Genomic DNA, 13,051 nt, shown 5'->3' with positions numbered 1-13,051 from the left:
GAACCTTCTTTCGTCTGGAGAGGCAGGATCAATGACATCTGGAATTGGTTTATGATCTTCCTAGGAAGAGCTAGCCCCCTAACGGGTCTCAGATTCCTGGAGTAGCTCTTTGTGTGCATGTCCAGTTTGTGATGGCAGGTCCTCAAAACTTAGCTTTGCAAAGAAAGCCTCTTGTGAGTGGTATTTCATATTCTAAACCTCCAAATTGTCTTGGAATACAACTGAACTGGTATTGTCTATATTAGGCCAAAATCAAGGACCCGCAAAGATAGATAATTTGTCTAAGATCACACAGAAAAAAGCCTAGAGGTCTTCTGAACCCTACCCCTCATCTCAATCCCAAAGGCCAACATCCTGATGCCACCCTGGACTCTGGTTTACACTCTCACATTTCTCTGTGATCTCCTTTAAATCATGTGAAAGAGTAGGACGAAGCAGCATCTTGGCCTTTGGAGTGGGTGAGGGATGTTTGCAAGGCTGTTCTAATCTCCCAGCCTGGCTCAGGCTCGCTCACTGCATGTGCCCTGTTCCTTGGAGCCTGGCCCAGAGTGAACATGTCCCAGGGTGTGACAGGGAATAAGTGGGGGAGGAAGGCATGGAAAATGGTGACTTAGAGCAGCATGCAGTTTCTATGTTACCTTAAGTTTGTGTCTTAAGAAACCTAGTCAGCTATGGGAGGCAGAGATCTTACTGAGGATGTTGACTGTAGAATTTAAGCCTACAATTGCACTAATTTAGGTATTGAGCAGGTTTGGGGCCCAGATATTGCAAACTTTTTTGCTTGAGAGATTATGGTATAATGACATTTGTTTTTGTTTCCTTTTTATCTATCTCTTCTCTTCCCATCACTTTCCCCTTATTTCTCCTCTTGATCTTTCTTATTGCTACCTGCTTGCTTACCTTTTTGTTTTTCTTCCTTCATGTTCTATGCTTTCTCTCCTTATATCTCTCCAATCTATCCCCATTCTCTCTATTCTCCTCTGTAAACCTGTACTCAACTTCCATTACTCATACTCTATCTTTCATCTGCCTACTCATCCTGTTTCTCTTTCCTGTTTATGTCTTCTCACATTGTTTTCCTCTCCTCTTTGCCCTTTCCCTTCTTACTATCCTGCACATGCCTGTTTCTCTCTCCTCTTTGCCCTTCCTCTTCTTCCTATCCTGCACACGTCCCTTTTCTTCCTTTCTGCCCTATGTCTTGCAGGGATTTGACCCATTCCGATTCGGAGTCCTCCCTCCACATGAGTGACCGCCAGCGTGTGGCCCCCAAGCCTCCTCAGATGGGCCGTGCTGCAGATGAGGCTCTCAATGCCACGACTTCCAATGGCAGCCAGCGGCTGACTGAGGGGGTCCATCCAGGATCTCTGGTAGAGAAAGTGCCTGACAGCCCCGCTGTGGCCAAGAAAGCATTACTGGCACTGAACCATGGGCTGGACAAAGCCCACAGCCTGATGGAGCTGAGCCCCTCAGCTCCACCTGGTGGCTCCCCACCTTTGGATTCCTCCCGTTCTCATAGCCCCAGTCCCCCAGACCCAGACACACCATCTCCAGTTGGGGACAGCAGAGCCCTGCAGGCCAGCCGAAACACACGCATTCCTCACTTGGCTGGCAAGAAGGCCATGGCTGAGGAGGATAATGGTTCTATTGGTGAGGAGACTGACTCCAGCCCAGGCAGGAAGAAGTTAACCCTCAAAATCTTTAAGAAGCCTCTTAAGAAGTAGACAAATAGGGGTGACAGTGGTGAGACAGCTTTTCCTTCCCTGGGTCTTCTGCCTCCCTGTCCTTCCCTTTGTTCAAGATATCTGGCCCCTAGACTGGGGACTAGAGGGGCTGGCCCAGAGGCTTGGGCACTGTACATACCCACCTCCCTCACCCTTGGGTCCTTCATCATTATTTATTAACTGACCACCATGGCCTGCTTGCCCTGCTTCCCTCTCAACCACGGGCTGCTGCCGCCACTCCCTCTCCACTTCAGTGCATGTCTTAGTTGCTGTTCCCTCAACTTCCAGCTCCACCTCTGGGGTGCAGCTTCTGTCTCTGCTGTCCCAGTTTGAGGTTTGATTTTTCTTTTGTTTGTTTTGTTTCTGTCTCCTGATTTTATGCTCCTCCCTCCCACCACTCCCCAACTTCCTGTAGCAATTGTGGGGAAAAAGGAGGAATAACTTCTGACACCTGCTTATACCTCAGATATGTTCATCCCACCTGCAATCATTCTGTTTGCCACAGACGGGCCAAAGGTTTACTCTTAGGAGTTTGTTCTTTGGGAATATAGTGGGCTGGAGAGAACCTCATCCTGGCCTCCAGTAGTTTATGGGGGGGGGGAGGTGGATAGTGAAACCCATTTCCAGGAACAAGCCACCAGAGCTTAAAGTGAGGCTAGGTTTGGGATGGATTGGGAGAGACCTCGCTTAGAGGATAAATGGATGCCAAAGCTGTGGCCTATAAGGCCCTCACCTCTCCTCTCTTATCCTGCCCACACCTGCCTTTTTCTTACCCCTTTTACTCCATACTGCAGGAGCATTAGTCTCTATGAGGTGCTGCCCCAAAGCAACCCAAAGCATCAATACTCCTGGAGCTCAGGACAATTGGCTCCCCTGGCTGTGTGAGCCACCAGTCATGACTCAGGGCTCTTGTGAAACCCTGGAGTCGTTTGGCAAGAATGTTGTTGTATTTGAACCAAAAGATACAAGTTTAAACGTGAACAAAAGGAAATCTGAATTTCCCAAGTGCCTGCACAGTGTACTCCCCTTGTCAGATTCCCCTGATTTTCGTGTACACGTAGTCTGGGCCAGAGGCTCAAAAAGGACACAACTGGTTTGGAAAAGAGGTGGTGAAGGAAGATGGTATATATGAAAGCTGCTGTATGACCACTTCCCTCTACCCTTCTCATCTTCTAGACAACTCTCTCCTTTACCTATTTTTGCTATGGCTGTAAAGGTATTTTTCCTCTGCCCCACTCTGCCATGCTGAACCCTATTGTGGGTACAACTGGGACTCGTCTTAGGAGGGTGCCAGGCTGCAGACTGCCTTGTGCCCACTGGACACCCTCACTTGGGTTTTTCTGTGTTATTTCATAAGACTCTTTGAAGTCCAATAAAGCATGTAGGAGATTTTAGCCTCTATTGTCTTTGTCTGTCTTTGTGTCTTGTGTGTTCTCTGTGGCTTACAAGACTAGATGAAGAAGAGATTGTTGTTCTGACATGGGAAAATGAAACTCCAGTGCATAAGCCTAAGAGCTCTCTGAGTAAAGTTAAAGACTGCCTAGGTAAATTTGAACTGCAGATGAGTAACTTTTTAATTAAAATTATGCCTTATACAATATTCGTGACACAGTTTTATTTCCTAAATTTGACAATCCTGTTTCTGGGTCATCTTGAGTCTATAGGGTTATTTATGACTTCCTGTGACTTGGAATGAATGACTTTACAGGGATCTTGAGCAGCATCTGGAGAACATCAAGGCACCAGTTAGAGTTGTAAAAGGTTTTGGGGGGAAAGATGCCATAGAAAAAATTTAATAAAGGTAAGTTTGTGTAGCTAAGACCAGAAGTTTTCAATCAGCCTTGCATATTAAAACTCTCATCTGTTTTTATCCACATTTAGACACCAATTCTAACCTCCACAAGGCAACAGCCGCCTTGTCTCAGACCCTATTCCTACAATCATCCATAACTGGAGTCTTAGGTCAGAGACCTGATTTAGGGAGTTCCAACATGTCAGTTACCCCAAAGAAAGCAAACAGAAGTAAGGTAAAAAGGCAGGAAATGATTTATTCAGCATAGATATGCTGAGGAGAAAACTAAACATTTTAGCTTAGCTTTGGGATGAGGTAGTGCTATAAAATTTAGGTATGGTTTTGTGTGTGTGTGTGTGTGTGTGTGTGTGTGTGTGTGTGTGTGTGTGTGTGTGTTAGTCTGGGATTTGAATTTACACTTGGAGGCCCTCTACTGCTTGAGTCATGCCCTCCCCCCATCCCTGGGCCCATCTTTAGGTTTAAGTAAAGATTGGGGAAAGGAGGGCAAGAGGTTTGAATAATTAACCTTTTTTTTTTTTTTTTTTTGGTTGGTCCTGGGGCTTGAATTCTGGGCCTGAACACTGTCCCTGTGCTCTTCAGCTCAAGCCTACCGTTCTATCACTTGAGCCACAGCACCACTTCTGGTTTTCTGGTGGTTTATTGGAGATAAGAGTCTCACATACTTTCCTGCCTGGGCTGGCTTTGAACTGCAATCCTCAGCTCTCAGCCTCCTGAGTAGCTTTTGGATTACAAGCGTGAGCCACCGGTGCCTGGCAAACCTTTCTTGTTCATAGTGTGGTAAGGTTGATCCTTAGTTCTGGTCCTGCAAAATGGTTGGAAAAAGTCCTTATTGCTTGCTCAAACAATTCAGTTACTATGGGATTACTGCTTCTTCTCCAGGTGCAGCATCACCATTATAGGAGACTGCCTCATTTGGGGATTGATGTGCCCTGAGAGGTTCACTGTTGCTTGGGGATTGAGAGTAGTTTTGATTTCCTGTCATACATATTATCAACTAGTCCTTTTATCCTCAGAATCCAAGGCTCAGGAGGAAAACACAGCCAGAGAGGGAAGAAATGGACTTAGTGATTATGTTCTCCTCCAAATACCCACTAATTATCCCATTAGGGATGGGAGGGGATAGGGAGGAAGGTGTTATGGTCATTTTCTTTAGTAGTTACTTCCTGTTGATGGTGCTATAGGAATCTTGGAATGGGAGATTTGCACAGAGTCAGAAATCTCCTGTGCCCACTTGGGAGATTAGATAGGAATCTTCTATTTTTTGGATACTCTCTGAGTGATTGAGTAAGCATGCATGTGAAATGAAGTCAATGATGCTAGTACTTTTTTTTTTTTAGGGAGAAAAAATAGCTTAAAATTTTTTAGTATCTTGTAGTTGTACAAAGGAGTTGCCCTTCACTGAAGAATTTTATGAATATAGTGCATCCTGATCAGTGTTACCCCTTTCAACATTCCCACCTACCCTTCCCAACCCACCTCTTCCCATATTCTTTACTTAATTTTAGGTTATGTTAGAATTTTTTTTTGCTACTTAAACCAGATTATGTGTACAATACATCTTGATCTGTGTCACCTGTGTCACCCCTTCAACATCTTCACGCCCCCCTCCCCTTGTATTTCTTTCAATTCTGTGATAAATACAACAAGTTTTTGCCTGCAAGATGCCAGTCTTACTCTTCTCTTATTTAACTTGTTAGACTCAATGCTTTTTAGGTCTGAGAGCCTATTATCCAATTACTGGAGAAAAGGCAAAAAGATTATGTCCCTACTTAAAATTCTCCCAGGTCTCTAAGGATAAAATCAAGACACCATTGGCCCACTTTGGCCTTTCTCCCACTCTGGAGAGCCAGGATTCTGGCCAACCTAAACGCACTCGGGTCCTAGAGTAGAGCTCACGTCCAAAGCTCATGAAAATGCATCAATCAAAACAAGAAAAAGTGTTCTGGACGGCTGACTTTTCATTGTGAATTCAAAAATCCTTGCCCGGTTGGACTTTAGGCAGGAGTCCCAGGCAGGAAGGGCGAGGACAGCGCTGGCATGCTCCACCAGGGTACCCGGCGGATTCCGCTTTGCCCACATCACACATGGCGGCGGGAGGAAAAACGTGCCCGCCAGCCTGCCTGCCCGCATCCAATAGTGGCCAACAGAGAGACAAGAGAGCGAGAGGCGCGGTTTCCGGGGTCTTGCCCACACTCAACATGGCGGCCGCAGAGTGACGCTGACTTGCCTATTCGGCTCCGGGCGTGGGCAGCGTCTAGTCGCGTCACTCGAGCTCCGTCGCCCCGTTTTGTGCGTCACGGGTGGCGGGAGCGGGAAGGAATTCGGATTGTCGCGCCTCTGCTCGGGCGGAGAGAGTGCGGTCTGCATCCCAATTCCGGACCCTTAGGCCTGTGAACCCTGCTGCAAGTCCGAGCCTTCCCTCTCGGTCTCCGTCTCGGTCGTGCCGGCGCCTCGCAGCTGCAGCTCCGCCTTGAATTATCAGCGCCTCAGCCACTAGCGGCGATGCATGTAATCAAGCGAGGTGAGGGGTCCGGGAAGGTGGGTTGGGTGGGTGAGGAGAGGTGGAGGAAGGGGCTGTGGGTGGCTGAGGCCGGAGCTGGTACCCTCGTCCGCCCACCGGCCGGCCGGCCGGCCTCTGCGGCTTCCCGCCCTGCCTTCCCGCCCTGCCTTCCCGCCCTGTCAACCATCTCGGCCTCCGCAGTCAGCCTCTCTCCTTTCTCCAGGCCTTCAGTACGCGCACTCTCGTCTTTGTCATTATGCTGTCGTTCACCATAATCACTGCCCTGTATCGAGTGGTTTCCAGGTGCAGGGTGATTCCCCACCACAACCCTGGGAAAAGGTCGTTAGCTCCACCCGCACAAGTGAAGAAACGAGCTCAGGGAAGGGTGACTGACCCAAAGCCCTTCAGCTAGGCGCTGGGGAGGCCAGGGTGGGATCTCAGCGTGAGGACTGAGTTGTTTGAAAATTAATTGTGAGCTTGGTAACCAGTGCTAGGCACAACAGGAAACCAGAAAAGACAGGACTCTGGGGCCTAAAATAGGCACCTGTTATTTTTCCTGGTCAGCTTTTGGGGGTGAAAAGAACATCCCAGACACAAACGGCATTCCGGAGTTTGCTCTTTGAACCAGATTGTGTTGTCTTCCAACCCTAGTCATAACCCAGAGAAGAGCCTGTGTGACAGGCACTGTCTTCCTTTCTCATGGGAAGACTGTGTCAAAAAAAAAAGGAGGCCAGGGGCTGGGAAGGTGGCTCAGTGGTAGAGCGCTTGCCTTGCATGCCTGAGGCCCTGGGTTCGATTCCTCAGCACCACATAAGCAAAAAGAAAAAAGCCGGAAGTGGCACTGTGGCTCAAGTGGTAGAGCACTAGCCTTGAGCTGAAGAGCTGAGGGACAGCACCCAGGCCCAGAGTTCAGGCGTCACGACCGGACCTCCCCCCCACAAAAAAAAAATCCAGTAAAATAAAGGAGGCCCTGCTACTTAGGAGGCTGAGTGGGTCAAAGCCAGCCTGGGCAGGAAAGTCCATGAGACTCTTATCTTCAATAAACCACCAGAAAACAGGAAGTGGCACTGTGGCTCAAATGGTAGAGTGCTCACTTTGAGCTGAAGAGCTGAGGGACAGTGCTCAGGCCCAGAGTTCAAGGCCCACGACCCACCGACAAAAAAAAAAAAAAAAAGGCCATGGCCAAGGGTTTTGACAGGGTGGGGGACTTGTACTCATATTCAGCAGTTTCCCATTAGGTTTGTGTCCAGCCCTTTGCTAGCAGTTTATGAGAACAAACAGTCCCTTCCTTGGGAATAAGTTGGAAAAAAACAACATATTTAGAACAACACATAATTAGAACAGAGTCACATGAGACAAACAGAAACAAATTTTGAGTTGTAACTACTTGCTTCTGTAAAAATGAAGTTTAAGCCAGACACTGGTAGCTCATGCCTGTAATCCTAGCCACTCAGGAGACTGAGATCAGGGGTTAAGGTACAAAGCTAGCTCAGACAGGAAAGTCCTCGAAATTTATCTCCAATTAACCACCAAAAAAGCTGGAAATGTAGCTGTGGTTCAGGTGATAGAGTGCTAGTCTTGAATAAAAATGCTCAAGGATAGCACCTAGGCCCTGAGTTCAAGGCCCAGGACTGGCACCAAAAAACAAAAAAGCCCTCCAAAACAAAGGTATTTCAAAAATACAGTAATTTAGTAAATCCTTAGTGATTGAATGGATTATTGGAATAGGTAAACCTGTGTTAGATTTTAAACCATTTAAGTCAACTTTAGAATAACTAACATAAAAAGTACTATCTACAGTAAGCAGGATTGATTTTGATTCTCATTCCTTCGGTTTCTTTTTGTTTTGGTGGTACTGGAGAGTTTGAACCCAGGGCCTTGCACTTGCCAGGTGGGTGCCCTACTATTTGGGGATCATGTCTTCGATCTTATAGAACATAATTTGATCCAGATGGCTCTTATTCTAGATTCTGCCACTGTAGCATTCACCAGAACTTGTTAATATTCAAAGTGTATTAAGATTTTTGTTGGATTTTTTTTTGGGGGGTCCAGTTGTGGGGCCTGAACTTTGGGCCTGGGCGCTGTCCCTCAGCTCTGCAGCTCAAGGCTAGCGCTCTACCACTTGAGCCACAGCACCACTTCCGGCTTTTTTCTTTTTGCTTATGTGGAGCTGAGGAATCGAACCCAGGGCCTCAGGCATGCAAGGCAAGTGCTCTACCACTGAGCCACCTTCTCAGCCCTTGTTGGATTTTTTTTTTTCTTTTTAAATGTACCTAATGTTTTTCTTTTTTTCCTGCTGTTGTTTTCTCCTACTTTCATATGCCAGTGAAATAACATGACTATTGAGGTTTTTCATTATTATTATTTTTTTGTTTTTGCCATTCCAGGGGCTTGAACTTGGGGCCTAGACATTGTCTCTGATCTGCTCTTTGCTCAAGGCAAAAAGCTGTGGCTCCACTTGCTGGTTTTTTGGGGGACGGGGAGGAGGAGTGGTGGTTTTTTAAAAGTAAGAGTCTTATGGACTTGCCCAGGCTAGCTTTGAACTGTGATCATCAGATCAGCTAGGATTACAGGCATGAGCTACCAGGGCCTGAGGAGTTTTTGTTTTTTTTTTTTAAAGTTTTTTTTTGTTGTTGTTGTTATAAAAGGTGATGTACAGAGAGGTTATAGTTACATGAGTCAGGAAAAGAGTAAATTTCTTTTTTTTTTAATTTAATTTAATTTAATTTGTGAACATACTGTACAGAGGGGTTACAATTACATGGGCAGGATAATGCGTACATTTCTTACCAAGCATTGCAGCCTCCTCCTTTGGTTTACCCTTCACATCCCTTCCCAGCCTACCCCCCAATCCCAATCCTCCCCCCCCCCCACACACACACCGACGTTGTAAAGCTAAGTAAATTTCTTTTTGGACAATGTCACCCCTTCCCTCACTCTCCCCCAGTCTGGCAAAGTTTTTTTATTTATTTTAATATAAATTACTCAGAAGAAAAAGCAACGATTTACTTAGTAGGCACTTTGCTGAACACTATGAAGATAATAGAGAAAGCAGCTCCATCTTCACAGAACTTAAAGTTCTTAGGGATTTAGAAATAATCCATAGGAAGTGGTAGAGTGCTCGCCTTGAGCTGAAGAGCTGAGGGACAGCGCCCAGGCCCAGAGTTCAAGCCCCACAACCGACAAAAAAAAAAAAAAAGAAAGAATCCATAGGAAAATTGTTAGATAAAGGAAGGGAATAGTAGATGAGTTTTTCCTTATTTGTTATCTTGAGTTATTTTTCCTAGTAGGAAATACACGCACGCACAGGCACACACACACGCACACACATGCACAGGCACACACACACACACACACACACTGGGTGCCAATGGCTCATGCATATAATCCTAGCTACTTAGGAGGCTGAGATCTGAGTATTGTTTTTCAGAGCCAGCCCGGTCTGGAAAGTCTATGAAAGTCTTATCTCCAAATAATCACCAGAAAGTTGGAAGTTGAACTGTTGCTCAAGCAGTAGAGCTGTAGCCATGAGCAAAAACACTCAGGGACAGTGTGTGCAGGCCTTGAGTTCAAACCCCAGTACCTGCAAAAAAAAAAAAAGTTGAGAGCCATTTGTAATAAATAGTAAAAGTAACTGATTGAATTGTAACCAGTGCTTTGGAATTTACTGTTGTATTTCTAAAACTTTGGATTGTAACCCGAGTAAGAAATAGATTATAAATACATGTATAATATATATGTATGTATATATATGTATACATATATATGTATATACGTATACACATACCTACATAAATCTGAAACAAGTTTATAAACTTGTATCTTTACATCTGTGACTTATTCCTTATCCTGTCTTCCCTTCCTTTTAATTTGTTCTATAGCCCACTGTATTATAACTACTGGATACTATGCTGGGCACTTTGATTATAGTGGTGAGTTGGCAGGTATTATTGTTGCTTCCAGAGATCTTAACTGAGAAACATGAACAAGTAAAATATAATAAAGCAGAACAGCTCACACCATGGTGTCTAGGAAGCAGATAAAGAATGCTTGTACTAGCAGGCTACCTCCTTCTTCCCTGCTTAATTCTCTCAGAAAATTCTCTCTCACACACAATCTCTCAATGCAATCAAGCTGACAAAAACATTACATACACGAAAGTTGTTATGTTGGGTGCCAGTGGTTCATACCTGTAGTCCTAGCTACTCAGGAGACTAAGATCTGAGGCGTGCAGTTCATAGGCAGCCTGGGCAGGGAAGTCCGTGAGACTCTTAATTCCAACTAACTACCAAAATAGCTAGAAGTGAAGCAAGTTGTAGGTAGAGTGCTAACTTTAAAAGAAGCTTAGGGACAGCACTCAGGCTATGAGTTCAAGCCCCAAGACTGACACAAAGTTTTTTTTTAAATAAATAAAATTGATATAACGAAAGTGTAGATAAAGTAAACAAAACTGATTATGTAGTAGCCTTTTAAGGAAGGCTTAAGGCTATGTGGTACTGGGGTATATCTACTATTCCAACCAAGAATAGTGACACCTGTTGTTTGAAAGGACAGAGAGGAAGGTGATCTAAGTTCAAAGTTATGGAAGGACTAACTAGATAAAGTCTACATATATTGACTTACCATATCCTCAGCATGTTAAAATTAATAGATTGCCTCTGGAAATTTGTCTTGAATTATAAACGAAAGGTTCTTCTTTGCATAATATGAAGTATATTACCCTAGGAGGGTATGCAAGCCAGATTTACTATGAAGGTATTAAAGTTGTGACAAGTTTAGGAATCATTTAGCACTCAATAATATTTGAGTGCTTATTACACAGTAGGCCTTGGTCTCTTGCTTGGGCATTGGAGAATACATTGGCAAGAAAGTGTAAAAATCTTCATCCTTTTAGAAATTTTGTTTAATTTGAATGAGTAGGAGGAGCTGCAATAAGCAAATTAGAAACATGAATAGTATACCATGGTAATAAGTGGTATGGGGAAAATAAATCATAGAGGGAAAAGAAAGAATAGGAAGAGTTAGGCTATATATGTGGTACTGCAATTTAAACAGAACTATCAGGGAAAGCCTAGTTGACCATATGACAGTGAATAAAGATCTAGAGGAGGTGTAGATAGCATGATGATAGGGTTGCCAAGGTAGAGTAGGGAAGGACGGGGGGATGAGGTTGGACAGACATAGGACATAGGACAGGATAAGACATAGGACAGGATAGGATTTTTTGGACTGTTTTAATGATTTGGACTTTTATTTTGAAGGAGATGAGATGCTATCTGTAGGGTCTTTGAGGGAGGTAAAAATATGATTTTGACTTAAGCTTTAAAGGATAATTCTGGCTGCTTTATAGAGCAGTAGATGAGGATCAAGGCAGAACATCATTTGAGAAGGTAAGGCTTTCAGTACAGAGTCTGCTTTTTGAAGATGACATTAAAAAGAGAAAACAATCTCTGTTGGTAGTATGAATTTTTTTTTTTTTTGGTCATTTGTGGGGCTTGAACTCTGGGCCTGGGTGCTGTCCCTCAGCATTTCAGCTCAAGGCTAGCTCTCTACCATTTGAGCCACAGCACTCCTTCTGGTTTTCTGGAGGTTAATTGGAGATAAAAGTCTCACAGACTTTCCTGCCTAGGCTGGCTTTGAACCAAGATCATCAGATCTCAGCTTCCTGAGTAGTTAGGATTACAGGTGTGAGCTTCCAACTCATGGAAGTATGAATCTTTTATGTTGGTCAATTCAAAAGTTCACATACTGGTTAGTTACATTTGATTCCTTTTTGGCAGCATTTTGGTTTGAACCAGGGACTTAAGCTTGCCAAGCAGACAGTATACTGCTGAGCCACACCTCTCCCTCACTTTTGACTCTTTGACCATTCCCTCTTAATTGGTGCTAGCATGAACTCTCTGGTTTGATTTTTCAGATGGCCGCCAAGAGCGAGTTATGTTTGATAAAATTACATCTCGAATTCAGAAGCTTTGTTATGGACTCAATATGGACTTTGTTGATCCTGTAAGTAAATATAATTAGTATGTTGGGTTCCTTGCTTCCTTTGATTCTTTCTACTTGTCTCTTACCTTTGACCTTTCACTTACTTGATCTACTTCGATATTCTAGCTATTCCCTTAGAGGTCAACTGTGACTTTATCAAACCTTTTTTTAAAATGTTGATTCTGTCCTATGAATTCTTGCCTTTCCGTGAACCATGAATGTGAGCAAAGAGGAAGACAATTATCAGAGATTTTATTGAGTAAATTTAGTGTGTATGTGTGTGTGTGTAGGTGTGTGTAGGTATGGCGCTGGGGTTTGAACTTAAACTTTCAAGACAAGCACTCAGTGCTGAACCACAACTCCAGCCCTATTTTTTTTCTGATTATTTTTTGAGATAGGGCATTGCTTCCTGTCAGGGTGCACATTTGGACATTTTCTGTGTTAGACTTTCTATCACAGATAGAATTGTGTACCACTGAGCCCAACTCTCAGTTGAAAAGGAGTCTCCAGGGCTGGGAAGGTGGCTCAGTGGTAGAGCGCTTGCCCTGCATGCTCGAGGCCCTGGGTTCGATTCCTTAGCACCACATAAGCAAAAAGAAAAAAGCCGGAAGTAGCGCTGTGGCTCAAGTGGTAGAGCGCTAGCCTTGAACTGAAGAGCTGAGGGACAGCGCCCAGGCCCAGAGTTCAGGCCCTACGACTGGACCCAAAAAAAAAAAAAGAAAGAAAGGAGTCTCCAACTTTTCTACCCTGGCTGGCTTCAAAACTGCCATCCTCCTAGTTTCAACCTCCTAAGTAGCTAGGATTACAGACATGTGCCATGCTATCTGGCTCCCTTGAGTTAAAAAAATAATTTTTTTTTTGTGCCAGGTCTAGGGCTTGGACACAGGGCCTAGACACTGTTCCTGAGCTGCTTTTTTTTGTTCGAGGCTAGTGTTCTACTACTTAAGCTACAGTTCTTCCAGATTTTTTAAAAAATTTATTTTTTTATTTTGTGTAGTTTAGTGGAGATAGAGTCTCAAAGACTTTCCTTCC

The 13,051-nt window shown here is 44.3% G+C and overlaps 2 protein-coding genes across 3 annotated transcripts in view; both read left to right on the top strand.

Annotated features, from left to right (window-relative positions):
- Positions 1-3,122, top strand: part of Stim1 (stromal interaction molecule 1) — a 185,816-nt gene extending 182,694 nt beyond the window's left edge. Inside the window, exon 12 of one of the 2 annotated variants that reach the window (XM_013014119.1) lies at positions 1,205-3,122. In XM_013014119.1, coding sequence (XP_012869573.1) covers positions 1,205-1,721 — 517 coding nt within the window. In that variant the 3' untranslated portion in view covers positions 1,722-3,122. The remainder of the gene's footprint in view (positions 1-1,204) is intronic. The other variant, XM_013014118.1, reaches the window with a different exon arrangement.
- Positions 3,123-5,746: 2,624 nt separating this feature from the next.
- The window catches only part of Rrm1 (ribonucleotide reductase M1), a 42,991-nt gene continuing 35,686 nt past the window's right edge, over positions 5,747-13,051 (top strand). Inside the window, exons 1-2 of the mRNA XM_013014129.1 lie at positions 5,747-6,055; positions 11,952-12,040. Coding sequence (XP_012869583.1) covers positions 6,037-6,055; positions 11,952-12,040 — 108 coding nt within the window. The 5' untranslated portion in view covers positions 5,747-6,036. The remainder of the gene's footprint in view (positions 6,056-11,951; positions 12,041-13,051) is intronic.

Source organism: Dipodomys ordii, unplaced genomic scaffold, assembly GCF_000151885.1.
Source record: "Dipodomys ordii isolate 6190 unplaced genomic scaffold, Dord_2.0 Scaffold22, whole genome shotgun sequence".
Lineage (NCBI taxonomy): Eukaryota > Metazoa > Chordata > Mammalia > Rodentia > Heteromyidae > Dipodomys > Dipodomys ordii.
The sequence above is the reverse complement of the archived record's forward strand: the minus strand, read 5'-3'. Positions and strand labels throughout refer to the sequence as shown.